This window comes from Scyliorhinus canicula, chromosome 10 (assembly GCF_902713615.1).
Source record: "Scyliorhinus canicula chromosome 10, sScyCan1.1, whole genome shotgun sequence".
NCBI classification, from domain to species: Eukaryota; Metazoa; Chordata; class Chondrichthyes; order Carcharhiniformes; family Scyliorhinidae; genus Scyliorhinus; species Scyliorhinus canicula.
Window position 1 is genome coordinate 191,247,166 of NC_052155.1, and position 15,492 is coordinate 191,262,657.

The 15,492-nt window shown below is 48.5% G+C and overlaps 1 protein-coding gene across 1 annotated transcript in view; it reads right to left on the bottom strand.

Annotated features, from left to right (window-relative positions):
- Nucleotides 1-9,851: 9,851 nt before the first annotated feature.
- The window catches only part of LOC119972875 (thioredoxin domain-containing protein 3-like), a 224,582-nt gene continuing 218,941 nt past the window's right edge, over nucleotides 9,852-15,492 (bottom strand). Inside the window, exon 17 of the mRNA XM_038810402.1 lies at nucleotides 9,852-11,068. Coding sequence (XP_038666330.1) covers nucleotides 10,149-11,068 — 920 coding nt within the window. The 3' untranslated portion in view covers nucleotides 9,852-10,148. The remainder of the gene's footprint in view (nucleotides 11,069-15,492) is intronic.

The following is a 15,492-nucleotide window of genomic DNA, read 5'->3' on the forward strand; positions in this document are numbered from 1 at the left end:
CCCCCCCACCCCAATACTGATACCAATGCCCCATGAGATGAAAGCTCTCCTTCCTGCACCACTCCGTTAACCACATGTTTACTTCACTAATTTTCTCATCCCTGTGCCAATTCGCACGTGGCTTGGGTAGGAATCCAGAGATTCTGATCCTTGAGGACTTGTTTTGTAATTTAGTCCCTAGTGCTTGATCATCCCCTAACAGGTCTTCTTTCCTTGTCTTGCTTATGTGGACCACAACAACTGGATCCTCCTACCAGCCCTGCCTGCAACAGTAGTGGACTCGCCAACACTAAACGCATTCAAATGGTCATTGGATAGGCATATGGACGATAAGGGAATATTGTAGAAGGACTTTAGAGGGGTTTCACAGGACGGTGCAACATCGAGTGCCGAACGGCCTGTACTGCGCTGTAATGTTCTATGTTCTCCTCCTCCACATCCTTTCAAGATGCTCAGAGATGTCCCTCACCCTGGCACCGGGCAGGATTTGCCCACTCCCACATCCTACAGCACATCCCCTTCCCAGCAACCTGTACTTAGTTAATTAATTTATTAATTAGTTTTATACTATTCTATTTAAAAGATATTCCTCACCGCTCCGCCCTCCCAGATATTCCTCACCGCTCCGACTCCCAGATATTCCTCAGCGCTCCGCCCTCCCAAATATTCCACACCACTCCGCCCTGCCAGGCACTCACCGCTCCGCCCTGCCACTCACCGCTCCGCCCTGTCAGGCACTCACCACTCTGCCCTGACAGGCACTCACCGCTCCGCCCTCCCAGATATTCCTCACCGCTCCGCCCTCCCAGATATTCCTCACCGCTCCGCCCTGCCAGACACTCACCGCTCCGTCCTCCCAGACACTCACCGCTCTGCCCTCCCAGACACTCACCGTTCGAGATAATTGGCATTTGTCAGCCCATTTTATTAGCCTCTCTACATCCTTTTGAAGTTTAACACTATCCTCCTCACAGTTAATAATACTTCCAAGTTTTGTACCATCCATAAATTTTGAAAGTGCGCCCTGTGCACTCAAGTTTAGGTCGTTAATATAAACAAATTGAAGTAATGTGACTTTTAACTTTCTGACCATATGCTAGGGAGCTGGAGGAACTTCCGATCATCCGGGAGGCAGAGGGAGTGATAGAGAAGAGTTACATGGAGGTAGCCACATATAAGGTGCAGGATAAGAGTAGCTGGGTTAGTCAGGGGAAGGAAAAGGAACGGGCAGACAGTGAAGTAATTCCTCGTGGCCGTTTCCCTTCAAAACAAGTATACCGTTTTGCCTGCTGTTGGGGGGGATGACCTACAAGAGGAAGGCCCTAGTGGGAAGGTCTCTGGCACTGAGCCTGTCTCTATGGCTTAGAAGGGAAGAGGGGAGAATAGAAAAGCAATAGTAATAGGAGACTCAATGGTTAGGGGAACGGTTAGGAGATTCTCTGGTTGCGAACGAGACTCCTGGAAGGTATGTTGCCTCTCGGGTGCCATGGTCAGGGATGTCTCAGATCAAGCCTACAGGATTCTTAAGGGGGTGGGTGAGCAACCAGAAGTCATGGTTCACATAGGCACCAACGAGCAGTCACTTTATTGGGAGTTTTCTACAGACATCCCAAAACAGCAGAGAAATGGAGGAACAGATTGGGCGGCAGGTCTTGGAAAGGTGCAGAAGTAACAGAGGTGTCATGAGTGACTTCAACTTCCCTAATATAGACTGGAAGCTCCTTACTGCAAATGGTTTGGATGGAGCAGATTTTGTCAGGTGTACAGGAAGGATTCCTGACTCAATATGTAGGTCGGCCGACTAGGGGGGAGGCCATATTGGATTTGGTGCTTGGCAACGAACCAGGCCAGGTGTCAGATGTCTTGGTGGGAGAGCATTTCGGTGACAGTGACCACAACGCCTTGATCTTTACCATAGTCATGGAGAGGGATAGGAAGACAGTATGGGAAGGCATTTAATTGGGGGAGGGGAAATTATACTGCTATTAGACAGGAGCTGAGGAGCATAAAGTGGGAACAGTTGTTCTTGGGGAAATGCACAACAGTAATGTGGGGGTTGTTTAAGGAATACTTGCTGAGAGTGCTGAATAGTTTTGTCCCACTGAGACAAGGAAGGAATGGTAAGGTGAAAGGGCCTTGGATGACAAGAGAAGTGGAGCTTCTAGTCAAGAGGAATATAAGAACATAAGAATTAGGTGCAGGAGTAGGCCATCTGGCCCCCCGAGCCTGCTCTGTCATTCAATGAGATCATGGCTGATCTTTTGTGGACTCAGCTTCACTTTCCGATCCGAACACCATAACCCTTAGTCCTTTTATTCTTCAAAAAACTATCTATCTTTACCTTAAAAACATTTAATGAAGGAGCCTCAACTGCTTCACTGGGCAAGGAATTCCATAGATTCACAACCCTTTGGTTGAAGAAGTTCCTCCTAAACTCAGTCCTAAATCTACTTCCCCTTATTTTGAGGCTATGCCCCCTCGTTCTGCTTTCACCCACCAGTGGAAACAACCTGCCCGCATCTATCCTATCTATTCCCTTCATAATTTTATATGGTTCTATAAGATCCTCCCTCATCCTTCTAACTTCCAACGAGTACAGTCCCAGTCTCCTCAACCTCTGCTCATAATCCAACCCCTTCAGCTCTGGGATTAACCCCGTGAATCTCCTCTGCACACCCTCCAGTGCCAGTACGTCCTTTCTCAGGTAAGGAGACCAAAATTGAACACAATATTCCAGGTGTGGCCTCACTAACACCTTATACAATTGCAACATAACCTCCCTAGTCTTAAACTCCATCCCTCTAGCAATGAAGGACAAAATTCCATTTGCCTTCTTGATCACCTGTTGCACCTGTAAACCAACTTTCTGTGACTCATGCACTAGCACACCCAGGTCTCTCTGCACAGCAGCATTTTTAAATATTTTGCCATTTAAATAATAATCCCTTTTGCTGTTATTCCTACCAAAATGGATAACCTCACATTTGTCCACATTGTATTCCATCTGCCAGACCCTAGCCCATTCACTTAACCTATCCAAATCCCTCTGCAGACTTCCAGTATCCTCTGCACTTTTTGCTTTACCACTCATCTTAGTGTCATCTGCAAACTTAGACACATTGCCCTTGGTCCCCAACTCCAAATCATCTATGTAGATTGTGAACAATTGTGGGCCCAACACTGATCCCTGAGGGACACCACTAGCTACTGATTGCCAACCAGAGAAACACCCATTAATCCCCACTCTTTGCTTTCTATTAATTAACCAATCCTCTATCCATGCTACTACATTACCCTTAATGCCATGCATCTTTATCTTATGCAGCAACCTTTTGTGTGGCACCTTGTCAAAGGCTTTCTGGAAATCCAGATATACCACATCCATTGGCTCCCCGTTATCTACCGCACTGGGAATGTCCTCAAAAAATTCCACTAAATTAGTTAGGCACGACCTGCCCTTCATGAACCCATGCTGCATCTGCACTCTACACGTTCTGCACTTATGTGAGAAATAAGATGATCAGAGTGAGAGTAGGGCCGATCAGGGATATTGGAGGGAACTTGTGCTGAGAGTCTGAGATGGGGAGGCCCTAAATGAATATTTTCCTTCACGAGAGAGAGGGACCTTGTTGCTCATGAGAACAGCGTGAACCAGGTTAATAGACTCAAAAAGGTTGATATCAAGAAGGAGGATGTGCTGGAAATTTTGAAAAGCATCAGGATAGAAAAGTCCCCTGGGCCTGACGGGATATACTCAAGGTTACTACGGGAAGCGAGGGAGGAGATTGCTGCGCTGTTGGCGATGATCTTTGCATCCTCACTCTCCACTGGAGTAATATCAGATGATTAGACGGTGGCGAATGTTGTTCCCTTGTTCAAGAAAGGGAATAGGGAAATCCCTGGGAATTACAGACCAGTCAGTCTTACGTCTGTGATGAGCAAAATATTGGAAAGGATTCTGAGAGATAAGATTTATGATTATTTAGAAAAACATAGTTTGATTAAAGATAGTCAGCATGGCTTTGTGAGGGGCAGCTCATGCCTCACAATGACTTGGATGAGGAAGTGGGAGGGTGGTGTGATAAAGCCAGGAAAGTCCAACGACCTCTTAAATGTCCTTTATTTCAGCAACAGCATCATACATGCACAGGAACCGGTTACCTTTCACCGGGCCCTGTCCTCATTCCCTTTTAGCTGGCTCTACAGTTGCCTGCTTTTTATGCTGGTGCTGGGTTAACTCAGTCCAATTGAGCTCGGGGAACAATCATCCCCGGCTGGATGAGTCCTATGCAGGTTACTACAGGTTATTACACCCCTCCCCCCGAAAAGTCCCAAAATCCCCAAAAGTTCCTAAAGTCTTTCTTTAAGGGGCATCTTGACAAATACATGAATAGGATGCGAATAGAGGGATACAGAACCCAGAAGTGTAGAACATTTTAGTTTAGACGGACAGCATGGTCGGTGCAGCTTGGATGGCCGTAGGGCAAGTTCCTGTGCTGTACTTTTCTTTGTTCTTTGTAACCCCGCGCAAGGACAACCATTGAGGAGGAGAGGATAGGAGAGGACCAAATGGGTGCAAACCCCACAGAGGCCAGGCAACAAACCTCAAAACAAAATTGGTTTGGATAAGGTGCCACCGAGCGGGGAAGCAGGACGCACAGGCGTGTACTCCACCAAGCATTACGTCCGGCCCGACACCCTCACCAGTCACATGACATTACAGGCTACGAAATAAAACACAGAAACAAACTCTGTACCGTAGTCCACTCTTTTAAAAAATAAATCCAGGGAGGTAGCTCAGCCAAACAAGTCACATGCCGACAGCTCCAATTCATCATCGTCGCCAATGTGATAAAGCCGGGGAGTCCAACAAGCTTCTTAAAAGTCCTTTATTTCAGCAACAGCATCGTACAGGGGCTGGTTTAGCTCACAGGGCTAAATCGCTGGCTTTTAAAGCAGACCAAGGCAGGCCAGCAGCACGGTTCAATTCCCGTACCAGCCTCCCCAAACAGGCGCCGGAATGTGGCGACTAGGGGCTTTTCACAGTAATTTCATTGAAGCCTACTCATGACAATAAGCGATTTTCATTTCAGTTTCATACATGCACAGGGTCCGGTTACCTTTCACCGGGTCCTCATTCCTTTTTAGCTGGCTCCACAGCTGCCTGCTTTTTATGCTGCTTCTGTGTTAACTCAGTCCAATTGAGCACGGGGAAAATCATCCCCAGCTGGATGAGTCCTGTGCAGGTTACTACAGGTTATTACAGGTGGGTTAGTAAATTTGCTGATGACACAAAAGTTGGTGGAGTTGTAGATAGTTTTGAGGGTTGTTGCAGGTTACAACAGGATATTGACAGGATGCAGAGCTGGGCTGAGAAGTTGCAGATGGAGTTCAACCTAGATAATTGTGAAGTGATTCATTTTGGAAGGTCGAATTTGAATGTTGAATACAGGGTAAAAGGCAGGATGCTTGGAAGTGTGGAGGAAGAGAGGGATCTTGGGGTCCACGTACATATATCCCTCAAAGTTGCCAGTCAGGTAGGGTTGTTAAGAAGGCGTATGGTGTGTTGGCTTTCATTAACAGAGGATTGAGTTTAAGAGCTGCGAGGTTTTACTGCAGCTTCATAAAATCTTGGTTAGATCACATTTGGAGTATTGTGCCCAGTTCTGGTCGCCTCATTATAGGAAGGATGTGGATGCTCTGGAGAGGGTACAGAGGAGATTTACCAGGATGCTGTCTGGACTAGAGGGCATGTCTTATGAAGAAAGGTTGAGGGAGTTACGGCTTTTCTCACTGGAGCAAAGAAGGAAGCGAGGTGACTTGATAGAGATGTACAAGGTGATGAGAGGCATGGATAGAGTGGATAGCCAGAGACTTTTCCCCAGGGCGAAAATGGTTGTCACGAGGAGACATAATTTTAAGGTGATTGGAGGAAGATATTGGGAAGATGTCAGGGGTAGGTTCTTTACACAGAGTGTGGTGAATGCACTGCCAGCAGAGGTGGTGGAGTCAGAGTCATTAGGGACATTTAAGCGACTCTTGGACAGGCAAATGGACAGCAGTAAATTGAAGGGGTGTAGGTTAGGTTGATCTTAGATTAGGATAAATGGTCGGCACAACATCGTGGGCCGAAGGGCCTGTACTGTGCTGTACTGTGTTCTATGTGTCACAAATAAGAAATTCATCAATTGCAGTAATAAGCTTACCTCCCACCTCCCCATAGTGCCCTATCATCATAGATCCCCACAGTGCAGAAGGAGGCCATTCCGACCATCCGAAAGAGCACCCTACCTAGGCCCGCTCCTCCTTCAGGGAGCTAGTGTGGAAACTTAGATCCAGGATAAACAGAGTTATTATCTCTGGGTTGTTACCCGTGCCACATGCTAGCGAGTCGGGGAATAGGGAGAGAGAGCAGTTGAACACGTGACTGCATGAATGGTGCAGGAGGGAATGTTTCAGATTCCTGGACAATTGGGGCTCATTCTGGGGTAGGACCTCTACAAACGGGATGGTCTACACCTGGACCAGAGGGGTACTAATATCCTGCGGGGGGGGGGGGAAGTTTGCTAATGCTCTTCGGGAGGGTTTAAACTAGTTCAGCAGGGGATTGGGAACCTGAATTGTAGCTCCAGTACACAAGAGGTTGAGAGTAGTGAGGTCATGAGTAAGGTTTCAAAGTTGCAGGAGTGTACCGGCAGGAAGGAAGGTGGTTTAAAGTGCATCTACTTCAATGCCAGAAGCATCCGGAATAAGGTGGGGGAGCTTGCGGCATGAGTTGGTACCTGGGACTTCGATGTTGTGGTCATTTCGGAGACATGGATAGAGCAGGGAGAGGAATAGTTGTTGCAGGTGCCGGGGTTTAGGTATTTCAGTAAGATCAGGGAAGGTGGTAAGAGAGGGGGAGGGGTGGCATTGTTAGTCAAGGACAGTATTACGGTGGCTGAAAGGACGTTTGATGACGACTCGACTACTGAGGTAGTATGGGCTGAGTTTAGAAACAGGAAAGGAGAGGTCACCCTGTTAGGAGTTTTCTATAGGCCTCCGAAAAGTTTCAGAGATGTAGAGGAAAGGCTTGCAAAGATAATTCTGGATAGGAGCGAAAGTAACAGGGTAGTTGTTATGGGGGACTTTAACTTTCCAAATATTGACTGGAAACACTATAGTTCGAGTACTTTAGATGGGTCCGTTTTTGTCCAATGTGCAGGAGGGTTTCCTGACTCAGTATGTAGATAGGCCAATGAGAGGCGAGACCGTATTGGATTTGGTACTGGGTAATGAACCAGGACAGGTGTTAGATTTGGAGGTAAGTGAGCACTTTGGTGATAGTGACCACAATTCGATTACTTTAGAGATGGAAAGGGATAGGTATATACCGCAAGGCAAGAGTCATATCTGGGGCAAAGGCAGTTGCGATGAGGCATGACTTAGGATGCATCGGCTGGAGAGGAAAACTGCAGGTGATGGGCACAATGGAAATGTGGAGCATGTTCAAGGAACAGCTACTGCGTGTCCTTGATAAGTATGTACCTGTCAGGCAGGGAGGAAGTGGTCGAGCGAGGGAACCATGGTTTACTAAAGCAGTTGAAACACTTGTCAAGAGGAAGAAGGAGGCTTATGTAAAGATGAGACGTGATGGTTCAGTTAGGGCGCTTGAGAGTTACAAGTTAGCTAGGAAGGATCTAAAGAGAGAGCTAAGAAGAGCCAGGAGGGGACATGAGAAGTCTTTGGCAGGTAGGATCAAGGATAACCCTAAAGCTTTCTACAGATATGTCAGGAATAAAAGAATGACTAGGGTAAGAGTAGGGCCAGTCAAGGACAATAGTGGGAAGTTGTGCGTGGAGTCCAAGGAGATAGGAGAGGTGCTAAATGAGTATTTTTCGTCCGTATTCACACAGGAAAAAGACAATGTTGTCGAGGAGAATACTGAGATACAGGCTACTAGACTAGAAGGGCTTGAGGTACATAAGAAGCAGGCGTTAGCGAATCTGGAAAGTGTTAAAATAGATAAGTCCCCTGGGCTAGATGGGATTTATCCTAGGATTCTCTGGGGAGCTAGGGAGGAGATTGCTGAGCCTTTGGCTTTGATCTTCAAGTCATCTTTGTCTACAGGAATAGTGCCAGAAGACTGGAGGATAGCAAATGTTGTCCCCTTGTTCAAGAAGGGGAGTAGAGACAACCCCGGTAACTATAGACCAGTGAGCCTTACTTCTGTTGTGGGCAAAGTCTTGGAAAGGTTTATAAGAGATAGGATGTATAATCATCTGGAAAGGAATAATTTGATTAGAGATAGTCAACATGGTTTTGTGAAGGGTAGGTCGTGCCTCACAAACCTTATTGAGTTCTTTGAGAAGGTGACCAAACAGGTGGATGAGGGTAAAGCATTTGATGTGGTGTATATGGATTTCAGTGAAGCGTTTGATAAGGTTCCCCACGGTAGGCTATTGCAGAGAATACGGAGGCATGGGATTCAGGGTGATTTAGCAGTTTGGATCAGAAATTGGCTAGCTGGAAGAAGACAAAGGGTGGTGGTTGATGGGAAATGTTCAGACTGGTGTCCAGTTACTACTGGTGTACCACAAGGATCTGTTTTGGGGCAGCTACTGTTTATCATTTTTATAAATGACCTGGAGGAGGGCGTAGAAGGATGGGTGAGTAAATTTGCAGATGACACTAAAGTTGGTGGAGTTGTGGACAGTGCAGAAGGATGTTACAAGTTACAGAGGGACATAGATAAGCTGCAGAGCTGGGCTGACAGGGAGTTTAATGCAGAAAAGTGTGAGGTGATTCATTTTGGAAGGAATAACAGGAAGAATGAGTACTGGGCTAATGGTAAAATTCTTGGTAGTGTGGACGAGCAGAGAGATCTCGATGTCCATGTCCATTGATCCCTGAAAGTTGCCACCCAGGTTGAGAGGGTTGTTAAGAAGGCGTACGGTGTGTTAGCTTTTATTGGTAGAGGAATTGAGTTTCGGAGCCATGAGGTCATGTTGCAGTTGTACAAAACTCTGGTGCGGCCGCATTTGGAGTATTGCGTGCAGTTCTGGTCGCCACATTATAGGAAGGATGTGGAAGCATTGGAAAGGGTGCAGAGGAGATTTACAAGGATGTTGCCTGGTATGGGGGGAAGATCTTATGAGGAAAGGCTGAGGGACTTGAGGCTGTTTTCGTTAGAGAGAAGAAGGTTAAGAGGTGACTTAATTGAGGCATACAAGATGATCAGAGGATTAGATAGGGTGGGCAGTGAGAGCCTTTTTCCTCGGATGGTGATGTCTAGCACGAGGGGACATAGCTTTAAATTGAGGGGAGATAGATATAGGACAGATGTCAGAGGTATGTTCTTTACCCAGAGAGTAGTAAGGGCGTGGAATGCCCTGCCTGCAACAGTAGTGGACTCGCCAACACTAAACGCATTCAAATTGTCATTGGATAGGCATATGGACGATAAGGGAATAGTGTAGATGGGCTTTAGAGGGGTTTCACAGTTCGGCGCAACATCGAGGGCCGAAGGGCCTGTACTGCGCTGTAATGTTCTATGTTCTGCCCTATCCCAGTAACCCCACCTAACATTTGGACCCACGGGGGCAATTGATCATATTCAATCCACCTAACCAGCACATCTTTGGACTGTGGGAGGAAACCAGAGCACTCGGAGGAAACCCATGCAGACACGGGGAGAACGTGCAGACTCCGCACAGTCACTCAAGGTTGGAATTGAACCCGGGTCCCTGGCGCTTTGAGGCCGCAGTACTAACCGCTGTGTCATCATGCCACTCATGCATTAGTGTTTCATTATTGTTTGTTACTGCACTGCCCAGAATAAAGTATTTGAATTGAAAGCTAAAACAACAGCGACAAATTCAGAATCAATGTGTATTGATTGTTTATCTGACTCCAAATGATCATGCCTTTGGTAAATACAGCACAAACACATTTTATGAAATTATACTGTTAGATGCTGTCGACAATTTGGGGTCTTATATTCAATGTTAAGACAGGATTAATTGTTAAACACGGCAGTAATCATTTTCAAAGTCAGGAAGCAGTCGTGTTACTTTAAGCAGCTACCTGTAAAAGCTTGATTCAGAGCAATCAGCTGCATCATTTATACCTGGGTCATTGCATCAGAATCAGGTATTTATTGGATATTATCATTCAGTCGTTGCAGTGGTCGCATCAGGGGCCTCACCAACCTCAGGTACCTCTTCAGTGGTAGCATCAGGGGCTTCACCGGTATCGGGTACTTCTTCAGCGCTAGCATCAGGGGCTTCACCAGTATCGGGTACCTCTTCAGTGGTAGCATCAGGGGCTTCACCAGTATCGGGTACCTCTTCAGCGTTGGCATCAGGGGCTTCACCAGTATCGGGGACCTCTTCAGCGGTAGCATCAGGGGCTTCACCAGTATCGGGTACCTCTTCAGTGGTAGCATCAGGGGCTTCACCAGTATCGGGAACCTCTTCAGTCGGAGCATCAGGGGCTTCACCAGTATCGGGGACCTCTTCAGTCGGAGCATCAGGGGCTTCACCAGTATCGGGGACCTCTTCGGTCGGAGCATCAGGGGCTTCACCAGTATCGGGGACCTCTTCAGCGGTAGCATCAGGGGCTTCACCAGTATCGGGTACCTCTTCAGTCGGAGCATCAGGGGCTTCACCAGTATCGGGTACCTCTTCAGTCGGAGCATCGGGTGCTTCACCAGTATCGGGTACCTCTTCAGTCGGAGCATCAGGGGCTTCACCAGTGTCGGGTACCTCTTCAGTGGTAGCATCAGGGGCTTCACCAGTATCGGGTACCTCTTCAGTGGTAGCATCAGGGGCTTCACCAGTATCGGGTACCTCTTCAGTCGGAGCATCAGGGGCTTCACCAGTGTCGGGTACCTCTTCAGTGGTAGCATCAGGGGCTTCACCAGTGTCGGGTACCTCTTCAGTGGTAGCATCAGCGGCTTCGTCTGGAGCCTCAGCAGTGGGTATTTGTTGTTCATCTGTGGGAGCCTCCACATCCACCAAGTCAGAAGGTTCAATAGCAGTGGTACTAGGCACAACAGATGGAATTTCTGAAATAGGTAGTTCCTCTTCTGTAAATGGAAGTAAATTAATAATTACATTTGGAATTCAATATTCAGGGAAAAGTGATTCTGCAATATAAAAATGTATACATTCTGGTTGTTTCTCACAGGGTTAGCCCTGTAAATTATATAATCCCTACAGTGCACAATGAGGCCATTTCGCCCATTGAGTCCACACTGACCCTCTGAAAGAGCACCTTACCCAGGCCCACTCCCCCACCATATCCCCAGAACCCCATCTAACTGTTGGACAATAAGGGGCAACTGATCATGGCCAATCCAACTAAGCTGCACATCTTTGGACTGTGGGAGGAAACCGGAGCACCCACAGAGGAAACCCACAGAGACAGGGAGAACATGTAAACTCCACACAGACAGGCACCCAAGGTTGGAATTGAACCCAAGTCCCTGGAGCTGTGAGGCACCTATGCTATCCACTGTGCCTCTGTGCTGCCCACTGAAATATTTTTAGAACCCACCCCAGCAGTCCAACCACATGGTTTTGTGAAAAGGAAGTCATGTTTGACACATTTATTAGCGTTCTTTGAGGATGTAACAAGTACAATGGGTAAAGGGGAACCAATAGATGTAGTGTTGTTGGATTTTAAAAGGCATTCAGTAAGGTGCCACATTAAAGGTTACTGCCTAGGATAAGAGTTTATGGTGATATGGGTATAGATTAACTTGGATAGAGGAAATAATGGGCTGGATTGTCCACCATCCACTGCCAGTAGTGTGGTTCCCGATGCAGCAGACTATCGAGCTTTTGGATAAAAATGGGATTGGTGCTGTTCTGATGCTCTGCACCCCCCCCCCCCCCCCCCCCCCCACCGGCGGTGGCAGTGAGCACCACGCCCCGCTCTGCCAGGAGGATGCAAATGGGTAATATCCGATTACAGAATAATAGTGCAGAAGGGGCCCTTCGGCCCATTAAGTCTGCGCCGGCTCATGAAAAACAATTGACCTGTCCACCTGGAATCCCGGTTTTCCATCCCCTCTGATGCTCCAGCCTATCAGCTGGAATTCACGCGGGCGTGTATTGGTGCAAGTGTGGCCCTGACACAGTGGACCCCACAGTGCACCAAGAAGGTAAGTAAATAATGTAGGTGCCCCCTAAAGTCCATCGGAGTGCCCCCCTCTCCCACACAACACAAATTCTGCCCACCCCATCTCCTTTGTTCCCCACCACATCCCCAGAGACCTTCCATCAGACCCCCAACAGTGATCGTCTCATCAGACCACCAAAGGAGACCTTGAACAGAGACTCACCCATGAGACCCTCAACAAAGACCCGTCCATCAGACTCCCAACAGAGACCCCTGCCTGAAGGAAGCATTTAGCTGCCTTTGATGTGGTGAGGGGCTGTCAATCTTAGCAAGAGTGTTTATAAATATTGTGCTCAGCCTCAAAGCAGGGTAATGGAGGTGCATTCAATCATGAAGTCATAGATCAATGAACAATCCACGAAGCGGCTGCCTCTGAAGTAATAAAACTTTAAAATGTCAATTACTGGCTAATGCAATGTATTTCTGTGTGAAAGTGAATGGAAGATCTGCATTTCAAAGGCTGTCAAGGGATTTCAAGCCCTTTGATGTGTCCTAGGCTTTTGAAGACATTTGTAACAGGTGCTGCTTTGAACATTTCTGTCTGAGGAAGGAGATGGTAGGAAAGGGTAAGTGAAAATGCAGTGATGTCTCAACCTACTGCCTGGACTGCTTTTAAGCTTTCCGGCAGGGGTCTCTGATGGGTAGATTGGATTGAGGGGTCTCTTTTGTGGGTCTGATGGGGAAGGATATCTTTACTTGTCAGCGGGGGAGGAGGCAGGATTTGTGTTGTGGGGGAGGAGGCCAGTCACCAGACCTCGGTATCAGGCCGCCCACTCAAAATGGCAGCCCGATAGCAGGACTTTGCTGGAATCCCGGAAGCACCCAGCCATACAAAAAATTGCATAAAAAGGGAGAGAGAATTGTTCCTGGGCGCCAATGCTAGTGCCAATGTAGACCAGGAATGATTCTACTCTGGTTGGAAAACCCAGACCAAACAGTTGGGTTAGATGGGCCAATTAGAGGTTGTCAAACTGCAAGTGTCACAGGGATCAGTTCAGGGTCTCAATCATTTACAATTTATATTAATAGTCTGGATGAAGGGACAAAATTTGTTGTTGTTGCCAAATTTGCTGAGAAAACAATAACAATTAAGAGACATAGTTTTTGGGAGAACTCAAAGGCTATTCGAAGAGGAGGCAGGATGGCTGAGTCAGGAAATATTTTGACTCAGCACACTTGTTTTCTTTAAAAAGGTCCCTGACAGCCAGAATTGGGTTTGCATGTCCATCTCCATTTACTGGGACATTGACCCATTTGTAGTGATCCAAAGGGAGGGAACTGCAGCAGGCCGCCTCCACTCCTGATATACCACCTGGGGAACCATCTAGGCGCACCTTGGCCCATAAGGCCAGGTAGGTAGTTGAGTTGACATGGGTGCAGCGCATCGGATAGCGTCAGGGACTAGGGCACAAAGCTGTATATAAATGTTGACTTGTTCACATTTTTAAAAATAAATTTAGAGTACCCAATTCTTTTTTTCCCAATTAAGGGCCAATTTAGCGTGGCCAATTCACCTACCCTGCACATCTTTGGGTTGTGGGGGTGAGACCCACACAAACACGGGGAGAATGTGCAAACGCCACACGGACACTGACCAGGGGCCGGGATCGAACCTGGGACCTCGGTGGTGTGAGGCAGCAGTGCTAACCACTGCGCCACCGTGCCGTCCCACACTTGTTCACATTAAACACATGCACAATGTTATATCCTGCTTGGTACTCTGTAGAAGGGTGTATGGGATGGGTTGGTCTGGGCTGGCTGCTGAGGGGGCACTGGAGGGGCTGATGGCTGGACGTTGGGTGTGGGCTTGTCCCAGTGTCCCCAGTTCAGCCAGTGCTCACCACTCTGGTGTGTCCCCCTCTCCTGCTCTCCCCACCCCGCCCTGTGTCCACTTCTGCCACCCCAAAGGTTCGGTGCGACCGTGTGATGGAATAGCCAGCTCACATGTAGGGATCATCTAGGTGGACGGTGGGAAGTGCTCTGGTGGGCAGGAGTCAGACATTGTCAAACAGTACGGAGCATCAGAGTTCATCCCAGAACAAATTGTCATCATCCACCATCCCATGGAGTGGACCGGCTGTTACTGCCAACTGAGGGCCCACACCCCATAGTGCGGCAGCTAGGAATCTCAGGCGGGGAGTGATGTTGGGGTGGATGCGATGTCCGTGCAAATGGCCAGGCCCCTAGTCCGTGAACCTGTTGGCAATTAGAGAGTCCCATGTGCATTGGCTCAGGCACACACACAGTGGGGGCTCCCGTGCCTGCCTGGGCTCCATGTCCGCCTATCCTCCCCCTCCCCCTCATCCTCCTCGTCAGACGAGGCCTGGCATTCATCCTCCTCCTCCAGCACGCCGCCCCTCTACTGCGCGATGCTGTGAAGGTCGCGGAAGGCCACCACAATCTGGGAGACTCTCCTTGTGCTATACTGGAGGGCCCTTCCAAGTGGTCCAGGCACCTGAATCACATCATCAAGATGCCGAAACAATACTCGATCAGGCCCCTGGTCACTCATTGGCCGTCGGTATTGCGGGTCTTTGCATCTGTCTGATGACTCCGCATAGGCGTCATCAGCCACGACTACAGCGGATAACCCCAATTGCCCAGGAGCCAACCCGTCAGCCAGAGTACACCTTAAAGCTGTCAGGAATCATCGAGTGTGCCAAGATGAAGGTGTTGTGCACACAGTCGGGTATCGGGTGCAGACGGGCATGATGCTTATCTGATGGTCACACACCAGCTGCACATTCATCGAGTGGAACCCTTTTCGGTTTGTGAAGACCACTCCCTCATGAGCCGGTGCTCATAGGGGGACATGCATCCGTTGATCGCCCCCTGGACCTGGCAATGACGGCGAACCCCACTGCCAGGGCATCCTGGTGGGCTCGGTCATCATTTAATTTCATCTATTGTGCCAAGCGGGCATCTAAGGCCCCTGTTGCTAGCGTGGATACACCTGTGCACCGAGGTCTGTGGGATCCTGGACAGGTTCCCACTCGGCGCATGGAGTAAAAGTTCAGGGCGACCGTCACACCAAGAGCAGGTGTCTCCCCATTCCCCCGTATTGACAGAAGTGCCACGATCTGGCAGACATGTCTCACAATCCCTCTGCTCAGCCGGATCTTCGACGGTATGCCCGGTCCAGCAGGTCCTCGAATGACAGGCGCTGTCGGTACACTTGGAGCCTGATGCGGCATCTCATTCCCACCTTCTCTTTGGCATGTTGGGCCGCTGGCTCTACATTCATCCTCGTTGTCTGTCTCTTGTTCCTCTGGGGATGGTCCCGCAGCTGCAGGGTCCCCTTCGAGAAGCTGCTGATTTCACAGCCTC